Genomic DNA, 23,533 nt, shown 5'->3' on the forward strand with positions numbered 1-23,533 from the left:
AGCCAAAGGATAGTGGAGCCAGTGCCAATGTACTTCTTTTAAATTAAGCCATTTCTTTCTTTCTTTTTTTACTGTGCTACAATGTGAACATGCTTTTTCCTATTTTCCTTATTCTTATTGTTAAGCTAGTACCAAATTTTCCTCATCATAGGAACCACCTCGAGCACTTATTAAAAGTAGAGAGTCTTAGAATCTTGGAGATACTCAGTATGTTCTGACTGATATGCAAGAATGTACATTTTCAATAGGTTCCTTTATTATCCCCACACATGCATTTCCACAGTCCCAGATGTTCTTGTGGTCAGGCAATTTTGGAAAACACTGTCCTAGCTTTAATTCTTAGAAGACTTGCTAGGCCAATGGTCCATTTTTGTGAGAGGGGTAAAATCCACCACCTCTTTTTTTTTTAAAAGGAAAAGGAGTTCAGTGTTTTCATATGCCTTTTTGGAATTGACAGAAATGATTAATGAGCTAACAGGCTTTGTCCGAACAGAGACTTGGGTTTGAATCTCAGCAGTGTGACCATGGCCTACGTCTCTATGTCTGATAGGAAGAATAAAAGCTTTCACATTAGAATACTGTGAGGATTAGATAAGGGAAAATTAGTCAAATGCTTAGTGCTAGTTAAATGACTGACACAGAGAGAGTTCCTAGTTAGTGAAAATGTTTTCCCTTCCTTCTCTTGTCTTTATTCCCATAAATCACTTTTTTTTCAAACACAGAAAGGTAGTTACTTGACTTAATCCTTAACTACCTGTTACATGCAATATAAGATATGTTCCCTAATGTCTCACTGTTCTTTTAAGAAACTAAAACATTCAAGGAAATGGCTTACCTTAGAAACCAGATTAAAATGATGAAATAAATGAGAAGTAAGAATAATAATCTTTGGGGTGAATTGCGTTTTGGGGAAAGTTATGTATAACTGTGAAATGTATATTTTAGCAAATCTGTCCTGAATTTGTTCTTCTCTCTGAAGTCTAAAATAACAGCATGGCATAGTAAGAGTTTTATTTTACTTATAACTTCATTATTTTTTTAAATGAGTAATACATTCAAGTGGTTCAAAATATTTTTTAAAGTATCAAATGTACAGTTGAAATTGTTACACTGATATTCATAATATAAATAGGTCTATAAAATTCTTTTCTTTTAATATCTTTGTCTTGATTTTGGTAACAGGGTTACCCACGCCTTTAGGGTGAATTGGGAAATATTTCCAATTTTTGGTTGTTTAGAAAATATTGTGCAAAATTAGGATCCTCTGTTCCTTGAAAGATGGTAGAACTTGCTTGTTAAATAATCTAGCCCTTTCCCGGTGAGAAGATATTGCTGCAATTTCTTGAATAGTTATAGGAACATTTAATTTTTCTAAGTCTTGGTAAGATATGTATTTCTAATAATATGTCCATTTCATCTAAGATTTCAAAGTTGTTGGCAAAAGTTGTTGGCAGTATTCACTTTTCTTTTTACTTTTTATCTGTAGTCACTGTTTCTGTTTCATGCCTTATATTTTTCATTTGTATCTTCTCTCTTCCTATGATCAAACTCGCTAGAGGTTTGTCTATTTTATTTTATTTTTTATCAATGTTTTTTTATTGATCTTCTTTATCATATTTTTGTTTTCTGCTTCACTGACTGCTGCTTTTATTTTTATTGTATTTTTTCTTCTATGTTCTTTGAGTGTATTCCCTCCTTCTGATGTAAGTATTTAAAGCTATAGATCTCCCTCAAAGCACCACTTTGGCTACATCTCACAAGTTTTTGATGCATAGTGTTTTTTAATACCATTCAATTCCAGATATTTTATATTCATTAAAATTTCTGCTTAAACTCCAAAGTTATTTAGCAGTGTGTTTTTGTAAAATTGTGAATGGTACAAGGATGCCCACTATCCCTATTCTAGTCAAAACTGTATATGAAGTCCTAGCCAGTATACATGTCATGAACCAACTGAGTGATCCAATTGAATAATCCTGAGGTCCAATGGAAAAAAAAAAAGAAAAAATGAGAGATAGGGAAATCTAACAAGCTTCCAGGTAAATGAATGCGTTATCTTTAAAGGAAAAAGAATAAGAGCTGTAGGTAGACTTCTCATTTGCAACACTGAAAGCTAGAAGTCAAAGCATTAGCATAAACAGTCTACTGAGAGAAAAGAACTCAAGTATTCTACACCTAGCTAAGTTAGCATTACATCCATCAAGTTGAGAATTATATTTTATTTTGAATTTCTAAGGAACATTTACAAAACATGATCATGTACTCAACATAAAGAAAAGCTTAACAAATTCAAAGAGGTATTATGTCACATTATTTAATCAGAATATCCTTAAGTTAAATAAAAAATAAAAAAGTAACTCCCTTGGAAAACAAATTAGAAACTAAGAAATATATTCCTAGATAACCCTTTAACCTAAGAAAAAATAAGAAATACAGAATATTTAGATAGCATTGAAAAAGAAAATAATATTAAAAGCTATGAGGTACAAAGTTTACTCAAACAAAAATTTATACTTTGAAATGCCTCTATTAGTAAACAAAGAAAATGAGAAAAGAACTTAGTAGTCTTTTCAGAAGTCTAAAAAATGAAAACAAAAAGAAACCAGGAAGAAAAAGTTAATAAACATAGAAGTCAAAAGTAATGCCATGGAAAATAAAAATAGTAGAAAGCATTAAAAACAACAGCAACAACAACAACAAAAACAACCCAAAAGCTAGTTCTTTGAAAGCCTGATAAATAATAAGAGATAAATAAAAATAGATACCGTTAAAAATCAGAAATCAGGTATCACCACAGATAGAGGAGATATTTAAAAAATAAGGGTATTACATGCCATATTATGGATACAAATCTGAAATCTTAGAGAAAAATGAATGATTTCCTGTCAAAATATAAATAATAAAAACAGCTCAGAAGAACTGAAGATTTAAATAGTCAAATTACTACAGAAAACTCTGGAAACATTAAATAATTACCATTTAAAGAGGCACCAGAATCAGATGAGTTCATAATTGAATTTTACTTAATGATACTGGGTTCACATTCAAGATTTATCTAACCTTTAAAAAACAGACAATCAAATGTTATTAAACCTATTTATTAACATCACTTAATTTTAACACAAAACTCTAATTAGTGCCCCTTAATAAAGAAAAATTATAGACCAATCTCATTTATAAATGTAGGTACTGAACTTATAAATAAAATATAACCATGTAGAAAATGATATGTAAAAAAGTAGTATCAGGAAATTTAGTAATACAAATCCATTTTACCAGTTGGTTAAAGGAGAGAAAACGTGGTTAATATCAATAGATGCTGAAAAGGCATATAACAAAATCCAAAAGCATTTCTAATAAAACATTTAAGTAGAGTTGGAATAGAAGGAAAATATTTGATTAAAAATAAACAATATTTACCAAAAACTAAACATCAAATATGATTCCAAGTGGAAAAACACTGAATGATTTCAATTAAAATCGGGAAGTAGACAAGGATGATCACTGTCACCATTATTATTTAACACAGTTTCAGAGGTTCAAATGGATTTAATAAGATATGAACAAGACAAGAAATAAGATAAAATATATAAACATTGGAAAAGAATAGATGAACTCTTTTTGGGGCGCATTGGGGCTGGTCATATAAATGCACAGCTAGAAAATCCAAGAGACACTAAATAAAAACTACTAGAAGTAATATGAGAATTTTGTAAATTTAATGGATATGAGACAAATATATAAAAATCAATAGCCTTTTTTCATCTATCAATATCAGGACATTGAGATAGAGCAAATAGTTCATTCACAGTAGATGCAAATATGATAGTAATAAATTTTAAAAGAATGGCAAAGAAACATTCAAATAAAACTATAAAATTATATTAAATAACATAAAACAACATAAGGACATACCATATCTTGAATGAATAAACTTTTATAATATTAAAAAGACTTAGTGTCCCTAAAAAATGTCAATTCTCTAAAAATTAGTATAAATATAATGTAATCCCAATTAGAATCCCTGTTAATATCAGAATTTAATGATATTATCTTAAAGTTTATGTGGAAGAATACCTGCTGTGAATATGTAATAAAAGTATACAGACTGGAAGAGAAAAACTTTACTAGATATCTATCAGAGTCTTTGGATTAGAGGTAAATAAATGATCTTAAAGTTCAAATCAAAGAATAACTGCCTTCAAATATATATTTAAAAAGTAAGAACAAAGGAGAGAGAATAAATTTTACCAGCTATGAGAATATACTATTAAGTCAAATGAATACGATATTAATGGTACATCTAATAAATTAGTGGAGCAGAAAAGAGAATACAATAATAGATACTAGCATTTGTGAAATTTTGACATATGACACGTAGTAGGTTTATTTAGTGGGAGAAGGATGGATTATTTAATACATAATACTGATACAACTGGCTATGTATTTGGAAAGAATAAAACTGGAGCCCCAAATCTCACATCATATAAAAAATAAATTCCATATGTGCTACTGACTTAAATGAAAGAAAACCCAAGAGACCATATGTATAATCTAGGAATGCAATGGACTTTTTTTTTTTTTTTTTTTCCTTTTTGCGGTATGCGGGCCTCTCACTGTTGTGGCCTCCCCCGTTGCGGAGCACAGGCTCCGGATGCGCAGGCCCAGCGGCCATGGCTCACGGGCCCAGCCGCTCCGCGGCATATGGGATCCTCCCAGACCGGGGCACGAACCCGTATCCCCTGCATCGGCAGGCGGACTCTCAACCACTTGCGCCACCAGGGAGGCCCTGCAATGGACTTTTTAACCAAGACTAACCAGAAACAATAAAAGACATTAATTTGATGATACCCCAAAGAAAACCTTGATATGTGAAAAGTCAATAGACAAATTATACATTAGAAAAAAATTGAATATAGAAGATAATTACTTTACTATATGAACTGCTCTTAAAAATTGTTAAGGAAAATTCTAGTAATACAATAGCACATTGGCAAAATCTATGAATAGGTAATTCACAAGAGAAAAATTAAAATATCTGATTTTAAAGTTTGTATCTAGTTCCATATTGCTTCCAAATTCATGTGACAACTTCTCTTCTCTTTCAGGATCAGTTCCTCTCCAGATTTCTCTAGTCTGTGGTGTGCTCCCATCATTAAAGACTTCCAAGCAAAGAAGTTCAGAGCCCTCTGTGACTTCTTTCTCGCCCTTGTCTACTCAGCCAGGTGTTTACCTCTCTATTCCTGGGTAGTCCTCTCAACCCTAATTCTATTTAAGCTTTCCCAGTGTGGCCATGGAGAGGGCCAAGGAGACATAGTGGGACAAGCATGAGTCTTGGAGTCCAACTAGGTTTGCTTTCACTCCCTGCCATTTACCAGCTATGTGGGAACAAGTATGTTACCTCTCTGGACCTTCATTCTCTCCTCTGTAAGAAGGGATAATTATACCTGTTATTCATGATCATTGTGAGAAGTCACAGAAGTAATTTATGTACAGTGCTAACATGGTTTCTAGCACACATTAGGACCTTAAAAATGTTAGTTCTCTACCCTACTTCAGTTTCTTATGGTTAGTCTAGGGACTGGGTTACCAGCAAAGATATTTTCTAAATGGCTACCTGACTCCAATTTCTTGATATTTGGAACACCTCCATATGTTGATAGTAGCTTAATTTTGCTAAAACACTGCTTGTGTTGTATCATTCTCCTGATTACCAATTTTCAAAGATTCCTTACTGCCTTCAGGAAAAAGTACAAACCACATAGCCTTACTGCTAACATACTCATTGTTCTAAGGTAAAAATTTTAAAACCTTGCCCAAGGTTCCCAAAACATAATTTTTAACGTTTTCATTTGGGAAAATGAAGGAATGCCTGAAAATTTGGAATCACCTTATATAACAGCATAGGCTATATTTTCCTTCAGTATTCTAAACCACCATCCACTGGGAATAATGATATACAAAAAAAACTCTACTTTGTTTTCCTGAAATCTCACTTTGTACTTGAAATGTCTTTAATATATTCACATAATACTTGCCACTCTAAATGGCACAATAGGAATCGATGATAGCAAACATTTATCACAGAAACAGTTATTGGCATTGTTATTAATAATTAGGCATATTTACAACACAAACTAGTTAAAACAAGATTTTGTTGTGATCATGAGAGAAATAAAAATTTAGACATTACTTTATTATGTCTAGTTGCTAACAACAGCAAAAAATAATTCTTTTACCTAGTACTTCCTTTTGCAAGTCATGGCATCTGGTTTGCAAGTTTACTTCCTGTTGTTTGGATGTCTCAATTTGTTGAGATCTCAATATGGCTGCATCTGACAACAATTTCAGATTTTTCATTTCCTCTTCAAGGCATACATTATTTCTCTGGGACACTGTCAAACTTTTATTTAGCACCTTTATTTCTGTAAAGAAAATTCAAAATTTACAAATAGTTAACACTGGATCATAAAACATTTCTTTAAAAATGATTATTTTCTTTTAGAAAATGAATAGTTGAAAGCCAACATGACTTCTCTGAGAGTATAGTGACACCTAACCAAAAAGTTAAGTTTTAATTTAGTAGTTATTCTGAAAAAGAAATGAAAAAAAGGATTATATTGCTAAATGATGCATGAAATCTTTTAGTAGTTTTTTTAAGCCTTTAAATTGTATTAAATGGCAATCCTGCCTGCTTTTTAAATACTCACATGAATGAATAAAATAATATCCATGTAATGTTCTGGGTTTTATTGAAATTAAATTGTTTTCTTGGCAACATGATTCAGAAAAGTAAATTTAAATGTGTTAGCATGAGCTGGTTGGGAAGTATTTCTAAGAGATAACTAGGACATATTCTATACAAATTATGAAGAAAGGTGGTAGGCGTGGAGAGAAATAAAAGGATATAGTGTCTAAAACTAATAAATTTATGGGCAGAAAGTATTAGCTAATATATCTTAATGGTTCTAATAACACTCTGTCCCCTCAAAATAAGAGCAGAATTTCATCATAGCAATCAATTCTCATTATTCTATCTACTCAGATTAAGTTTAATAAAAATATGCCTTCACAGCATTATGTAGATTTAAATGTGCTAATTTTATATAATTTTGTGAGAAATGCATGGAACATTTTATCCTTCAGAAAGATAATTATCAAGGTCTCCCTTGCTTAGTGTTTTCAGTACTGCTGCCTTAAGCCACCATTAAAATATACAGAAACACATGCAATAATAATAAAAATACTATAAAATTTGTACAACCACAATTAACTGAACTGATGAGGATGTGATCTACATGAAAATCTGGACAGCCTCCTTTTTCAGAGAGCTCACTTGGCATTTCTTCCTTGCTTAGCTCATCCTGGACTATGTGATGGGTTTAGTGTGTTATTGGGTGTCAAAGGAGGTTGGCTTGGTTTACTGGTCTTGGAGCCATCACAGCAGAAATAGTAGCCACATGGGCCAGTGAAGACCAGAAGTAGACATCCATGGGACAGACATGGCTGCAGAGGCAATACGGCCAGTAAATGGTTACAGGAGAAGTAAAGCAGTACGCTGAACAGAGCAGAGAAGAGAGCATGTCCCAAGGGATGGTGATGAGTAGAATCAGGAATGTGGTCTAAGGAGAGAAAAGCAAAATGCCTTTCTGTGGGAAGAAAGTACATCTGGAAGAAAAAGTGGCATTTAAGGTAGACCTAGGGCATGAACACAAGGGGTGTCTTGGCACCATCTTCACCTTTAATTCCTACTCAAAATGGAAAACCTAGAGAAATAAATTGGCAGGGATCAAATAAGTGGGGGTCTACTATATTCTAATGGTTCCTTTATATGGGAATTTTTTCCCCTAGGAATAGCTATATGCTTCTAAAAATTTATGGATATGTTCCCATTTGTGTGAGGAAAGCTACTAACACAGTAGTACATAGAATTTTTTTTTTAAATGTAGTTAAAGAAAATAAGGAGGTTGTAATTTTTCTTCAGGCCTAAAAAGTCTTCCTGGGTAATTTTTCTAGCCATAATGGTAGCTTCTTATGGCTGAATAAACTGTACCATACTGTAACCATATCTGTCTATGATTAAGTCAGAATGACACTGCAGAGGAGTGCACACATGCCGTGACCTATTTATCATTTGCCAGGATGGTACTGCTTAGGTTCACAGGCTGACTCTCTTAGTGTACACTACTATCTGTCTCTAAAATAACTCCTTGTGTCAATGTGACTTTCTATCTGACATTAAAAGAATAAGAATTTGCAATACAAATTCATTTGTGAAATATATTCTAACACATGGAAAAGTACAGTAAGATTTTTAACAGGAGGTTTCTAACATGGATATAGGAGAGTAAACTCAATGGGGGTTAATTAACTCACCCTTGGCAAATTATACATCCCCTGTACCTATGGCAATCCTGGTGTCAAATACTTAATCCTACTTTCATCATTAATACAACTTCATAATTGCCACTTATGTGTCCCAATTTGGGTTCATAAATTATGATCAACCTATTCTGTCATTGTACCCACCATACACTTTCCCTGTCTTTGCACCACCCCATGAAGAAGGTCCTCCTAACCTGTTACGTTGGACCTACCACAACTCTTAGGCTACCTCTGCCTGGAAATCTTTCCTGACCAGATCTGTAACTTGCGCCAGTTACACCATTTCTATAGCACTGATCATATGCATACATGTGACCTACTATTAGACTGTAAGTTATTTTAGGCCAGAGGTAATATCTCATTCATTTTTTATTCCTCCCATAATTTCTGCCACAACATTCTAGAATTAAAAGAAGCTCAATAAATAGCTACTAAATGAGTAAAGGCATTATTGCACAAAGCTAATATACCACTAGTTGAAAATCCTAAATATGTGTTTATCTTAACTCTCCCTTCACTTCAGAGGCAAGCATTTTGAGCCCCAAATTATTTAATGTAAGACTTGATAAGGCAGTAAACACACACATCTAAAAGAAGGAAACATGTTTAATAGGATAAGCAAATAGGCCTATTCTATCCCCAATTTCATCAATTTTATGAAAAATGTGGACTACATTTCTAAGGCTAATTCAGAACTTGAATTTTAAAAGTTCAAGAGCTATTCAGTCAATAGTTATTTTGAGAGTGGAAGCAAATTGATTCTATGCTTGCTAAAATATTCTGCCTTGGTAAAAATATTATTTTTTTCTGAAATTTCTTCTACTAAAATAGCTATGCTCTGATTTGAGAAAACCTAATCTATGAAAAGTTAGACTTAAAAATATTGATTGCGGGCTTCCCTTGTGGTGCAGTGGTTGAGAATCTGCCTGCCGATGCAGGGGACACGGGTTCGAGCCCTGATCTGGGAAGATCCCACGTGCCACGGAGCGGCTGGGTCCGTGGGCCACAACTACTGAGCCTGCGTGTCTGGAGCCTGTGCTCCGCAACGGGAGAGTCCGCAATAGTGAGAGGCCTGCACACTGCAATGAAGAGTGGCCCTCGCTTGCCACAACTGGGGAAAGCCCTCGCGCAGAGGTGAAGACCCAACACAGCAAAAATTAAAAAAAAAAAAATTGATTGCATAAAGTGATAACCACTAATTAGAAGAATAGGAAATACTTCATTTGTATCTTCTACTTAATATTCAGCATACTTTGTCAGCAAGAAAATATTAAACAATGTCTTTTTTCTAGAAACTTCCTTCCTATTTTGGACTTTGATTTTAAATGTAAATTAATTTTAATGTGAAAATCTTTTAAAGTATCTGAATAATGTGTGCAGTGTATACAGGGTTTACTACATTTATTAGTTTGCTAGGGCTGCCATAACAGAGTATCACAGACTGGGTGGCTTAATCAATAGAAATTCATTTCTCACAGTTCTGTTGGCTAGAAGTCTGAGATCAAGGTGTCAGGGTTGGTTTCTTCTGAGGGTCATAAAGGACAGATCTGTTCCAGGCCTTTCTAATTGGCTTGTAGATGGCCACCTTCTCCCTGTGTCTTCACATTGTCTTCTCTCTGTGTGTCTGTTTCTAAATTTCCTCTTCTTGTAAGGATACCGGTCATTTTGGATTAGAGCCCACCCATTTAAATTTAATTGTCTCTTTAAGAACCCTAACTCCAAATATAGTTATATTCCAAGGTACCAGGGAGTTAGGACTTCAACATATGAATTTGAGAGAGACACATTTCAGCCCATAATGCTATATTTTAGAATAATTATTGGCATTTCTGTTGTGATTATAAATACGCAAAAATAGGTGAGCATGTGGAGTATAGAAGATAAAATGGAAAACTGAAAACAACTGAGTTAGTATAGAGGAATTAGGAGTTTATTTTACTTCTTATAAAAATGTTTCAAGTTTTATTTTACATCAACTTTTCAAATAAAGAACTATGCCGTGCAGAATCAACTCACACCATAAGGATATATCCATGTGATCACAAATAAAAGCTAGTATTGAAAAAAAGTATGTTATTTAAAATGTTTGTAATATTGTCAAAGTTTATAGCCGATAGATGTTTTTAGCTTTTAAAGTAAGAGTGACAGAATTTGCTAGCTGATGCAAGTATAATTATTAGTATTAATCTCATACAATCAATTTATTTGCCTTGATAAAATTTTTCTGTTGTTCTTAGTTCTGTTAGCTTAGTCAATGAACTTAAAATTATGTTACATCATTAAGTTTTTAGGAAGCCTCTATAACCTTATTACCAAGGCATACTGATATAAAATCATATTTAAAAACTCTGAAACACTAGATTTATTATTTAATGAAGGGATCATAAAACACTATATAGGTTTTAAAAAAAAACTATTTTGAAATACTTAAGACATTTACAGGAAGTTGTAAAGAAATGTATAGGAAGGTCCTGTGCTGCTTTTATTCCTCCTCTCCCCATGTTGACATTTTGTATAACTACAGGACTCTATCAAAATTAAGAAACTGCTCTTGGTATAATCCACAGAGCTAATTCAGAGTTCACCAGTTATACACAGCTTTCTGTGTGTGTGTGTGTGTGTGTGTGTGTGTGCATAGTTCTATGCAATTTTATCACATATGTAGCTTTGTATAACTAGCAACACGACCAAAACATAGGATTAGTCTATCACCACAAAGCTATCTCCTGCTACCCCTTTATAGCCACACCTACTCCTATCCCCACCACCATCCCTAATCCCTGGCAACAACTTATCTGTTCTCCTCCTCTATAATTTTGTTATTTCAAGAATGCTACATAAATAGACTCATATAATATGTAACCTTTTTGAGGCTGGATTTTTTTCATGCAGCATAGTCCCTTGAGCATGTATTAATAATCTGTACCTTTTTTATTGCTGAGTAGTATCCCAGTTTGTTCTTCATTCACGGAAGGATATTTGGGTTGTTTCCAATTTTGGTTATTATGAATAAAGCTGCTATGAACGTGTATGCATAGGTATCTGCATGAACTTAGGTTTTCATTTCTTTGGGACAAATGCCTAAAAGTGCAACAACTAGGTCATGTGGTAAGTGCGTGTCTTTTTAGTTTTAGAGGAAATTGAAAAATTATTTTCTAGAATGGCTGTACCATGTTACATTCCCACCAGCAATATTGATTTGGTTTCTCTGATCCTTGCCAACACTTGCTTTGCTCAATTAAAATTTTAGACATTGTAGTAGATATGCAGTAGTATCTCATTATGGTTTTAATTTGCATTTTCCTAATGACTAATGATATTAAACATTTTTTCTTGTGCTTATTTGCCACCTGTATATCCTCTTTGATGAAATTTCTGCTCATTTATTTTGCCCATTTTCTAATTACACTATTTTTTTGATGTAGAGCTTTGAGAGTTTACAAAAAATAGATTCTAGATACAAGCCCTTTGTCAGATATGTGCTTTGCAAATATTTTCTCCCAGTCTGTAACTTGCCTTTCCATCCTTTTAACAGGGTCTTTCGCAGAGGAAAAGTTTTTAATTTTGCTGCGGTCCAATTTACCAATTTTTCCTTTTATGTATCATGCTTTTAAGTTCAAGTCTAAGAATCCTAGGTTACAAAGATTTTCTTTTTTTCCTAAAAGTTTAGTAATTTTATATTTTACATTTAATTCTATGATCCATTTTGAGTTAAAGTTTTTATAAGGTGTGAGGTTTGGATCAAAGTTTTTGATATCCAGCACCACTTGTTGAAAGGCTAGGCTATCCTCTACTGAAGTGCTTGTGCACCCTTGTCAAAAACAAGTTGCGCTGTATAAAACATATAAGCTACAAGGATATGTTGCAAAATACAGGGAATATAGTGAACATTTTATAATAACTATAAATGGAATATAACCTTTAAATATTGTGAATCACTACGTTGTACACCTGAAACTTATAAAATATTGTACATCAACTATACCTCAATAAAAAAAAAGCTAGTTGGGCATATTCGTGTGGATCTAAAAATATATATATACATATATATTTAATTTTAAAATTTAATTGTGAAATAACTGACATTCATCACTGTATAAGTTTAAGGTGTACACCATGATGGTCTAATTTACATAGAGTGTGAAATGATTACCACAAGAGGCTTAGTAACACCCATAATTTCATACAGATACAATAAAAAGAAAAAAAATTCTCCTTGTGATGAGAACTCTCAGGATTTACTCTCTTAACAATTTTCCTATATATCATAGAGCAGTGTTAACTATAGTCATCATGTTGTACATTATGTCCCTAGTAATTATTTATCTTATAACTGGAAGTTTGTACATTTTGACAACCTTACTTCAACTCCCCCTCTCCCTCCCCACCTCCACCTCTGATAGCCACAAATCTGATCTCTTTTTCTGAGTCTGTTGTATAGCTTTTCTTGTTTGTTTATTTATTTATTTATTTATTTAGGTCCTACATACGAGGAGATCATACAGTATCTGTCTTTCTCTGACTTATTGGGTTGGCCAAAAAGTTCATTCGGGTTTTTCCATAAGCTGTAATGGAAAAACCCAAATGAAATTTTTGGCCATCCCAATGTTTCACTTAGCATAACATCTTCAAGGTCAATTCACGTTGTCCCAAATGGTAGGATTTCCGTTTTTATGGCTGAATATATTCCATTATACACACACACACACACACACACACACACACACACACACACATTCACCCATTAATGGATACAGGTTGTTTCCATGTCTTGGCTATTGTAAATAATACCACTATGAACATAGGGGTACACATATATTTTGGAGTTAGTGTTAATAAACTTAGGTAAAAGCTTAATTGAATAGTCAAGACAACAAACTAGAAATAAGAAACTGTAACAAAATAAAAGGGTGTCATTATAACTAACATTAAGCCTTATAATTTTTGTAAATAGGAAATAAACCAAAATAAAATTATAACATTTTAACAGTTTTAAAGTATAAAAAGTTCGTTTCACTATTTATACCAGCATTGTCCAATAGAAATACAATGCAAGCCACATATATACATTAAAAATTTCTAGTAGCCACATTAAAAATGTAAAAAGAAACATGTAAAATTAATTTTAACAGTGTACTTTAATTCCACATATCCAAAATACTACCATTTCAAAGAGAGGCTAGAGCCACATTCAAAGTGCTCAATAGCTCTGTGTGGCTGGTGGCTACAACACTGGACAATGTAGGTCTATATACTTCCTAGGCTTTTGGTCATCTTTCTGTGTAGGTGTGACAGTTACTCAAGCTTTATAAGAATTAACCTTCAAAAGCATTACAGTCTATTTTCTCTGAATCTAAATTTAAGATAAAGATTATTTACTTAAAATTTTATATTGTGAAGTTGGCATGTTTATATATTTACTAGAACTGCTGCTAAATTTAAGGTGTGCTCAAATTGATCAGAGATTATAAAAAGGCAAGCATCAGCATATTTGCCATTTTGCATATACTGGTACATATTTGTATATATGTGCGCTGAGGCTTCGATTGTGCTGATAACATTGAGTAAGAATAATTTTTTTTAAAAAGAGGGGGAAAAACCATTACAATAATATAGCTTTACTTTCACACACCCCAACTGTTATGGTCACTAATCTCTTGCTTGGAAATTAAATATACTGTCCTTGTGTATGTATTTCCATCTCTGAGCTTCTGCAATCACCACTGTGTAACTTCCAAAGCCCTCACACTTCTGATATAAAAGCAATATGATTTATTATAATGGTAAATGTTAAAGCTAAGGGTTGAAAACTACCTCCTGTCTTCTCATGTTAGATAAAATGTAAAATGTAATACTACTTGATTCTTCAATACCACTTTTAGGAATTAACTATGTTAAATAAAAGAAATGGGACAAGATCATAGAGATTCATGAGTAAAGATGTTCACTGAAACCTTATTTATAAAAGCAAAATCTATGATCAACCTAAATGTCCACAAATAGAAAGCCAGTTAAATAAGTTAAGATACATTCCTACAATGAGATGCTATGTCAACATAGTTTACATAGTTAGTTGGCATGACTGTATATTTCCATGATATATTATTATTATTTTTTTTTTTTTTGCGGTACGCGGGCTTCTCACTGTTGTGGCCTCTCCCGTTGCGGAACACAGGCTCCGGACGCGCAGGCTCAGCGGCCATGGCTCACGGACCCAGCCGCTCCGCGGCATGTGGGATCTTCCCAGACCGGGGCACGAACCCGCGTCCCCTGCATCGGCAGGCGGACTCCCAACCACTGCGCCACCAGGGAAGCCCTCCATGATATATTATTAAGTATATATATCTATGCGGTGAAAATAAAGATTAGAAAGTTCTATATCAAAATGTTAACAGCAGATATCTTTGTGTAATGAGATTCTAGATGATTTTCAATTCCTTCCTTGATTTTTTTCTGTATTTTCTATGTTTTAACATTGAGGCTATTTTATGTTTATAGTCAGAAAAATCCTTAAAGGCATTTGAATTTGAGGGAAAAAGAAGAATCATAAAGTTTTGCATTTCCCTCCTTAAAGTTCAAAAAATAAGTTTCAAACAAGCTTTAAAAATCAGATTGAGAATTTTACTACTGATAGTAACCTATGGCTGCAGGCAGACGTAACTCATAAACAAAGCCTCTCCTTTCTCCTTACTCTCTCTCCCTAGATATAGAAGTAATAAGTGAGCATTATCAAAAACATTTAGAAAATACTCAGAGGTTTTAAGAGGAACATAAAAATTATCAGATTTAATCTGGGTTAAAATTTGGGTGTCCTTTATTTCCATTTAAATTCTACAATGTTCACTGAGCACCTACTCTGTGACAGGCAAAATTCTCTTATAATACTAGGAAGACAGCATTCAGCAAAGCCATCAAAATTCCTGTCCTCCTGGAGATTATAGCTTAGTGTGAGGATCTGGCAGTAAACACATAAATCAGTAAATGGGTAAGAATATTTCTGACAGTGATAAATGTTATTAAACATGAAACAGAAAAATAGGATAGCGAAGTGTAAGGGAAGACTACTTTAACTAGGATGGCCAGCAAAGATCTCTCTGAAGAGCTGACATCTGAACCAAGACGTAAGTCATAAGAAAGGGCAGCTACTTGTTCTGGGAGACGCTTAGCTAATCTCCCCTTCATGCACCTGCAGTACTTCCCTCTGTCCTTATATTATATGGGTCACATTCAGAGAGAATAAAGTGACTGAGCTTTTAAAGTGAGGAAGGAGTAATATTCCTCCATGCAGAGGGGTTGTCAGTACCTCCTTGCTTTTCTATCTCTTTCTGTGATTGTGACATATTGCAGTCTATGTGCTCCTCTGTGGTTTACCTAAACTAAGTCCTAAAGTGGACAGTTAGCTTAAAAGATTCCCCCAAAGAAATCATGCATTAGGGAAGATACTAATAATGCAACACAAATGAAAACAAAAACAGGTAGAGCTGATGCTTCTTCTATTCTGGTATGACTGAGTTCATCATTACTGACATTATGAGGTAAATATTCTATAATAAGATGTGACAAGACACTCAAAAATGAGAAAATTATTGAGAAGTGATTTGAATGTGGGTTAATATCCTCTATGTGTGTCCCATTAAAATGGCTAAAATTTAAAAGATTGACAACACTAGGTGTTGACAAGGATATGGAGCAACTAGAACTCTCATACTTTGCTGTAGGGATTTAAAAGGATCAACCACTTTGGAAAACTATTGGGTAGTTCCTTAAAAAGTTAAATATAACCTACCATAAGACCCAGACATTCTACTCCTAGGTATTTATTGGAAAGAAACAAAGGCATACATTCATCAAAAGATATATGTGAATGTTCAAATGGACATAATGCATAAACTAGAGTATATCTATATTATTAACCGTAGTGGACACTGTCAGTGCCCTGCTCATATCCCTTGAGCCTTTCAATGTTCTTCTACTGACTTCCAGTTCCCACTATTTGTGTCTCTGTGCTGGAGGAATCTTTTCCCTGGAACTGCAGAAAGTAACACTTCCCACCGAATGGCAGACTACAGGTGCCAAGGAGTTTACACTGTCTGGGAGCAGCCCTTAACCAATGACTCTTGGGAGTTGATGTCCAGCTCTCTCACTCCTTGAGTGAGGAATTCTGAGGCATATGTTTTAAACCATTTCTCAGTTTCTTCATGGGATTAAGCTCCAGTTGCCCACTGCAATAGTGCAACCTTTATTGGCTGCCTTTCTGTCCCTATACCTGCATGAACTTCACTTCCCAAATAAACTACCTGCACTTATACCTTTGATTCAATGTCTGCTGAACTGACACTAACATACATGTGATATTTTATCTATATTAATATTGATCTCAAAAACATAACTGAATGAAAAAAGCAAGTTCAAAGTATAAGATACCATCTATATAAAATTTAAAATCTAATGTAAAAATAATAAATACAATTAGCACATGCATACATATTAAAGTATAACAATTATATTTGAAATATATTTTCTTTTTTTAAAGGTAAAGTATTAAAAATTAACAATTTTTGCAGTTGAAAACATGGTTGTTATAATATTCATCTGTATTTGTCCAAATTTAATTCTCAAAATTAGTTAAAAATTTTAAGAGTATTGTCATATACAACTCATTTCTAAAGGCACATATTATACAATAAAATTATGAAACTGAAGTTATATGGTTAGAATGCTTTCTTTTTCTAACATTTAACTATAAAAAATTTAAAACATACAGAAAAGTTGGAAGAACTGTACTGTGAACTCAAATATACACACCACCTAGATTCTTCAATTAACATTTTACTATATTTGCTTTATAACATAGCTATTCCTCTATCCATATTACATATTTATGCATTTCAAGATAAATCAATATATTTGACCCCCTAAATACTTCAGCATGCACATTGTTATTTAGCATTCAATATATATTTCTAATTTTTATTTATTTTTTTATTATTATTATTTTTTAGTGGTACGGAGGCCTCTCACTGTTGTGGCCTCTCCCATTGTGGAGCACAGGCTCCGGACATGCAGACTCAGAGGCCATGGCTCACGGGCCTAGCCGCTCCACGGCATGTGGGATCTTCCCAGACCGGGGCACGAACCCATGTCCCCTGCATCGGCAGGCAGACTCTCAACCACTTGCGCCACCAGGGAAGCCCAGATTTCTAATTTTTGAGTGAAATTTACCCACAAGGAAATGCATAAATCTCAAATGTATCAATAGATGAGTTTTGAAAAATCCATCCACTGTGTAACCCAAACCTCTATCAAAATAGAGAGCATTGCTATCACCAAAGAAAGTGCCCTCATGCCCCCTTTCCAGTCAATCCTCCCCTCTGAGGTAACTTCTGTTTCCCCCCCCCACTATAGATTAGTTTTGCCTATTCTAGAACATCATATAAATGGAATCTTACAATGTGCATTATCTGTGTAAGGTTACTTTCAGGCAGAGTAATATTTTTTTTTCCATCTTTATTTTTTATTATTTTTTTTCTTTATAACAAATGTAATCAGTTATACATATACATATGTTCCCATATCCCCTCCCTTTTGCGTCTCCCTCCAACCCTCCCTATCCCACCCCTCCAGGCGGTCACAAAGCACCGAGCTGATCTCCCTGTGCTATGCGGCTGCTTCCCACTAGCTATCTACCTTACGTTTGGTAGTGTATATATGTCCATGCCGCTCTTTCACTTTGTCACAGCTTACCCTTCCCCCTCCCCATATCCTCAAGTCCATTCTCTAGTAGGTCTGTGTCTTTATTCCTGTCTTACCCCTATGTTCTTCATGACATTTTTTTTTCTTAAATTCCATATATATGTGTCAGCATACAGTATTTGTCTTTCTCTTTCTGACTTACTTCACTCTGTATGACAGGCTCTAGGTCCATCCACCTCATTACAAATAGCTCAATTTCGTTTCTTTTTATGGCTGAGTAATATTCCATTGTATATATGTGCCACATCTTCTTTACCCATTCATCCGATGATGGACACTTAGGTTGTTTCCATCTCCAGGCTATTGTAAATAGGGCTGCTATGAACATTTTGGTACATGACTCTTTTTGAATTATGGTTTTCTCAGGGTATATGCCCAGTAGTGGGATTGCTGGGTCATACGGTAGTTCTATTTGTAGTTTTTTAAGGAACCTCCATACCGTTCTCCATAGTGGCTGTACCAATTCACATTCCCACCAGCAGTGCAAGAGTGTTCCTTTTTTTCCACACCCTCTCCAGCATTTATTGTTTCTAGATTTTTTGATGATGGCCATTCTGACTGGTGTGAGATGATATCTCATTGTAGTTTTGATTTGCATTTCTCTAATGAGCAAAGATGTTGAGCATCCTTTCATGTGTTTGTTGGCAGTCTGTATATCTTCTGTGGAGAAATGTCTATTTAGGTCTTCTGCCCATTTTTGGATTGGGTTGTTTGATTTTTTGTTATTGAGCTGCATGAGCTGCTTATAAATTTTGGAGATTAATCCTTTGTCAGTTGCTTCATTTGCAAATATTTTCTCCCATTCTGAGGGTTGTCTTTTGGTCTTGTTTATGGTTTCCTTTGCTGTGCAAAAGCTTTTAAGTTTCATTAGGTCCCATGTGTTTATTTTTGTCTTTATTTCCCTTTCTCTAGGAGGTGGGTCAAAAAGGATCTTGCTGTGATTTATGTCAGAGAGTGTTCTGCCTATGTTTTCCTCTAAGAGTTTGATAGTGTCTGGCCTTACATTTAGGTCTTTAATCCATTTTGAGCTTATTTTTGTGTATGGTGTTAGGGAGTGATCTAATCTCATACTTTGACATGTCCCCGTCCAGTTTTCCCAGCACCACTTATTGAAGAGACTGTCCTTTCTCCACTGTACATTCCTGCCTCCTTTATCAAAGATAAGGTGACCATACGTCCGTGGGTTTATCTCTGGGCTTTCTATCCTGTTCCATTGATCTATATTTCTGTTTTTGTGCCAGTACCATACTGTCTTGATTACTGTAGTTTTGTAGTATAATCTTAAGTCAGGGAGCCTGATTCCTCCAGCTCCATTTTTCGTCCTCAAGATTGCTTTGGCTATTCGGGGTCTTTTGTGTTTCCATACAAATTGTGAAATGTTTTGCTCTAGTTCTGTGAAAAATGCCAGTGGTAGTTTGATAGGGATTGCATTGAATCTGTAGATTGCTTTGGGTAGTAGAGTCATTTTCACAATGTTGATTCTTCCAATCCAAGAACATGGTACATCTCTCCATCTATTTGTATCATCTGTAATTTCTTTCATCAGTGTCTTACAATTTTCTGCATACAGGTCTTTTGTCTCCTTAGGTAGGTTGATTCCTAGATATTTTATTCTTTTTGTTGCAATGGTAAATGGGACTGTTTCCTTGATTTCACTTTCAGATTTTTCATCATTAGTATATAGGAATGCCAGAGATTTCTGTGCATTAATTTTGTATTCTGCAACTTTACCAAATTCATTGATTAGTTCTAGTAGTTTTCTGGTAGCATCTTTAGGATTCTCTATGTATAGTATCATGTCATCTGCAAACAGTGACAGCTTTACTTCTTCTTTTCCGATTTGGATTCCTTTTATTTCCTTTTCTTCTCTGATTGCTGTGGCTAGGACTTCCAAAACTATGTTGAATAAGTGTTGAGAGTGGGCAACCTTGTCTTGTTCCTGATCTTACTGGAAATGGTTTCAGTTTTTCACCATTGAGGACAATGCTGGCTGTGGGTTTGTCATATATGGCCTTTATTATGTTGAGGAAAGTTCCCTCTATGCCTACTTTCTGCAGGGTTTTTATCAAAAATGGGTGTTGAATTTTGTCGAAAGCTTTCTCTGCATCTATTGAGATGATCATATGGTTTTTCTCCTTCAATTTGTTAATATGGTGTATCACGTTGATTGATTTGCGTATATTGAAGAATCCTTGCATTCCTGGAATAAACCCCACTTGATCATGGTGTATGATCCTTTTAATGTGCTGTTGGATTCTGTTTGCTAGTATTTTGTTGAGGATTTTTGCATCTATGTTCATCAGTGATATTGGCCTGTAGTTTTCTTTCTTTGTGACATCCTTGTCTGGTTTTGGTATCAAGGTGATGGTGGCCTCGTAGAATGAGTTTGGGAGTGTTCCTCCCTCTGCTATATTTTGGCAGAGTTTCAGAAGGATAGGTGTTAGCTCTTCTCTAAATGCTTGATAGAATTCGCCTGTGAAGCCATCTGGTCCTGGGCTTTTGTTTGTTGGAAGATTTTTTATCACAGTTTCAATTTCAGTGCTTGTGATTGGTCTGTTCATATTTTCTATTTCTTCCTGATTCAGTCTTGGCAGGTTGTGCATTTCTAAGAATTTGTCCATTTCTTCCAGGTTCTCCATTTTATTGGCATAGAGTTGCTTGTAGTAATCTCTCATGATCTTTTGTATTTCTGCAGTGTCAGTTGTTACTTCTCCTTTTTCATTTCTAATTCTATTGATTTGAGTCTTCTCCCTTTTTTTCTTGATGAGTCTGGCTAATGGTTTATCAATTTTGTTTATCTTCTCAAAGAACCAGCTTTTAGTTTTATTGATCTTTGCTATCGTTTCCTTCATTTCTTTTTCATTTATTTCCGATCTGATTTTTATGATTTCTTTCCTTCTGCTAACTTTGGGATGTTTTTGTTCTTCTTTCTCTAATTGCTTTAGGTGCAAGGTTAGGTTGTTTATTCGAGATGTTTCCTGTTTCTTAAGGTGGGATTGTATTGCTATAAACTTCCCTCTTAGAACTGCTTTTGCTGCATCCCATAGGTTTTGGGTCGTCGTGTCTCCATTGTCATTTGTTTCTAGGTATTTTTTTATTTCCTCTTTGATTTCTTCAGTGATCACTTCGTTATTAAGTAGTGTATTGTTTAGCCTCCATGTGTTTGTATTTTTTACAGCTCTTTACCTGTAATTGATATCTAGTCTCATAGCATTGTGGTCGGAAAAGATACTTGATACAATTTCAATTTTCTTAAATTTACCAAGGCTTGATTTGTGACCCAAGATATGATCTATCCTGGAGAATGTTCCATGAGCACTTGAGAAAAATGTGTATTCTGTTGTTTTTGGATGGAATGTCCTATAAATATCAATTAAGTCCATCTTGTTTAATGTATCATTTAAAGCTTGTGTTTCCTTATTTATTTTCATTTTGGAAGATCTGTCCATTGGTGAAAGTGGGGTGTTAAAGTCCCCTACTATGATTGTGTTACTGTCGATTTCTCCTTTTATGGCTGTTAGTATTTGCCTTATGTATTGAGGTGCTCCTATGTTGGGTGCATAAATATTTACAATTGTTATATCTTCTTCTTGGATCGATCCCTTGATCATTATGTAGTGTCCTTCTTTGTCTCTTCTAGTAGTCTTTATTTTAAAGTCTATTTTGTCTGATATGAGAATTGCTACTCCAGCTTTCTTTTGGTTTCCATTTGCATGGAATATCTTTTTCCATCCCCTTACTTTCAGTCTGTATGTGTCTCTAGGTCTGAAGTGGCTCTCTTGTAGACAGCATATATATGGGTCTTGTTTTTGTATCCATTCAGCCAATCTGTGTCTTTTGGTGGGAGCATTTAGTCCATTTACATTTAAGGTAATTATTGATATGTATGTTCCTATTCCCATTTTCTTAATTGTTTTGGGTTCGTTATTGTAGGTCTTTTCCTTCGTTGTGTTTCTTGCCTAGAGAAGTTCCTTTAGCATTTGTTGTAAAGCTGGTTTGGTGGTGCTGAACTCTCTCAGCTTTTGCTTGTCTGTAAACGTTTTAATTTCTCCATCAAATCTGAATGAGATCCTTGCTGGGTAGAGTAATCTTGGTTGCATGTTTTTCTCCTTCATCACTTTAATTATGTCCTGCCACTCCCTTCTGGCTTGTAGAGTTTCTGCTGAGAGATCAGCTGTTATCCTGATGGGGATTCCCTTGTGTGTTATTTGTTGTTTTTGCCTTGCTGCTTTTAATATGATTTCTTTGTGTTTAATTTTTGACAATTTGATTAATATGTGTCTTGGCATATTTCTCCTTGGATTTATTCTGTATGGGACTCTCTGTGCCTCCTGGACTTGATTAACTATTTCCTTTCCCATATTAGGGAAGTTTTCAACTATAATCTCTTCAAATATTTTCTCAGTCCCTTTCTTTTTCTCTTCTTCTTCTGGAACCCCTATAATTCGAATGTTGGTGCGTTTAATGTTGTCCCAGAGGTCTCTGAGACTGTCCTCTGTTCTTTTCATTCTTTTTTCTTTATTTTGCTCTGCAGCAGTTATTTCCACTATTTTATCTTCCACCTCACTTATCCGTTCTTCTGCCTCAGTTATTCTGCTATTGATCCCATCTAGAGTATTTTTTATTTCATGTATTGTGTTTTTAATCGATGCTTGATTCATCTTTAGTTCTTCTAGGTCCTTGTTAACTGTTTCTTGCATTTTGTCTATTCTATTTCCAAGATTTTGGATCTTGGAAATAGAATCTTGGATCATCTTTACCATCATTATTCTGAATTCTTTTTCAGGTAGACTGCCTGTTACCTCTTCATTTGTTAGGTCTGGTGGGTTTTTATCTTGCTCCTTCTCCTGCTGTGTGTTTTTCTGTCTTCTCATTTTGCTTATGTTACTGTGTTTGGGTCTCCTTTTTGCAGGCTGCAGGTTCGTAGTTCCTGTTGTAGTTGGTGTCTGTCCCCAGTGGCTAAGGTTGGTTTAGTGGGTTGTGTAGGCTTCCTGGTGGAGGGGACTAGTGCCTGTGTTCTGGTGGATGAGGCTGGATCTTGTCTTTCTGGTGGGCAGGTCCACGTCTGGTGGTGTGTTTTGGGGTGTCTGCGGACTTCTTATGATTTTAGGCCACCTCTCTGCTAATGGGTGGCATTGTGTTCCTGTCTTGCTAGTTGTTTGGCATAGGGTGTCCAGCACTGTAGCTTGCTAGTCGTTGAGTGAAGCTGGGTGCTGGTGTTGAGATGGAGATCTCTGGAAGATTTTCGCCGTTTGATATTATGTGGAGCTGGGAGGTCTCTTGTGGACCAGTGTCCTGAAGTTGGCTCTCCCACCTCAGAGGCACAGCACTGACTCCTGGCTCCTCAATTTGGGATGATGTGTTGTCTATTCATGTATTCCACAGATGCAGGGTA

At 34.8% G+C, this 23,533-nt stretch overlaps 1 protein-coding gene across 1 annotated transcript in view; it reads right to left on the reverse strand.

The window, feature by feature from the left end:
- The window catches only part of LEKR1 (leucine, glutamate and lysine rich 1), a 270,778-nt gene that overhangs the window by 120,521 nt on the left and 126,724 nt on the right, over positions 1 to 23,533 (reverse strand). Inside the window, exon 7 of the mRNA XM_082624460.1 lies at positions 6,240 to 6,425. Within this exon, the coding sequence (XP_082480586.1) occupies positions 6,240 to 6,425 (186 nt within the window). The remainder of the gene's footprint in view (positions 1 to 6,239; positions 6,426 to 23,533) is intronic.

Source organism: Mesoplodon mirus (genome assembly GCF_964341445.2).
Source record: "Mesoplodon mirus genome assembly, chromosome: 6".
NCBI lineage: Eukaryota > Metazoa > Chordata > Mammalia > Artiodactyla > Ziphiidae > Mesoplodon > Mesoplodon mirus.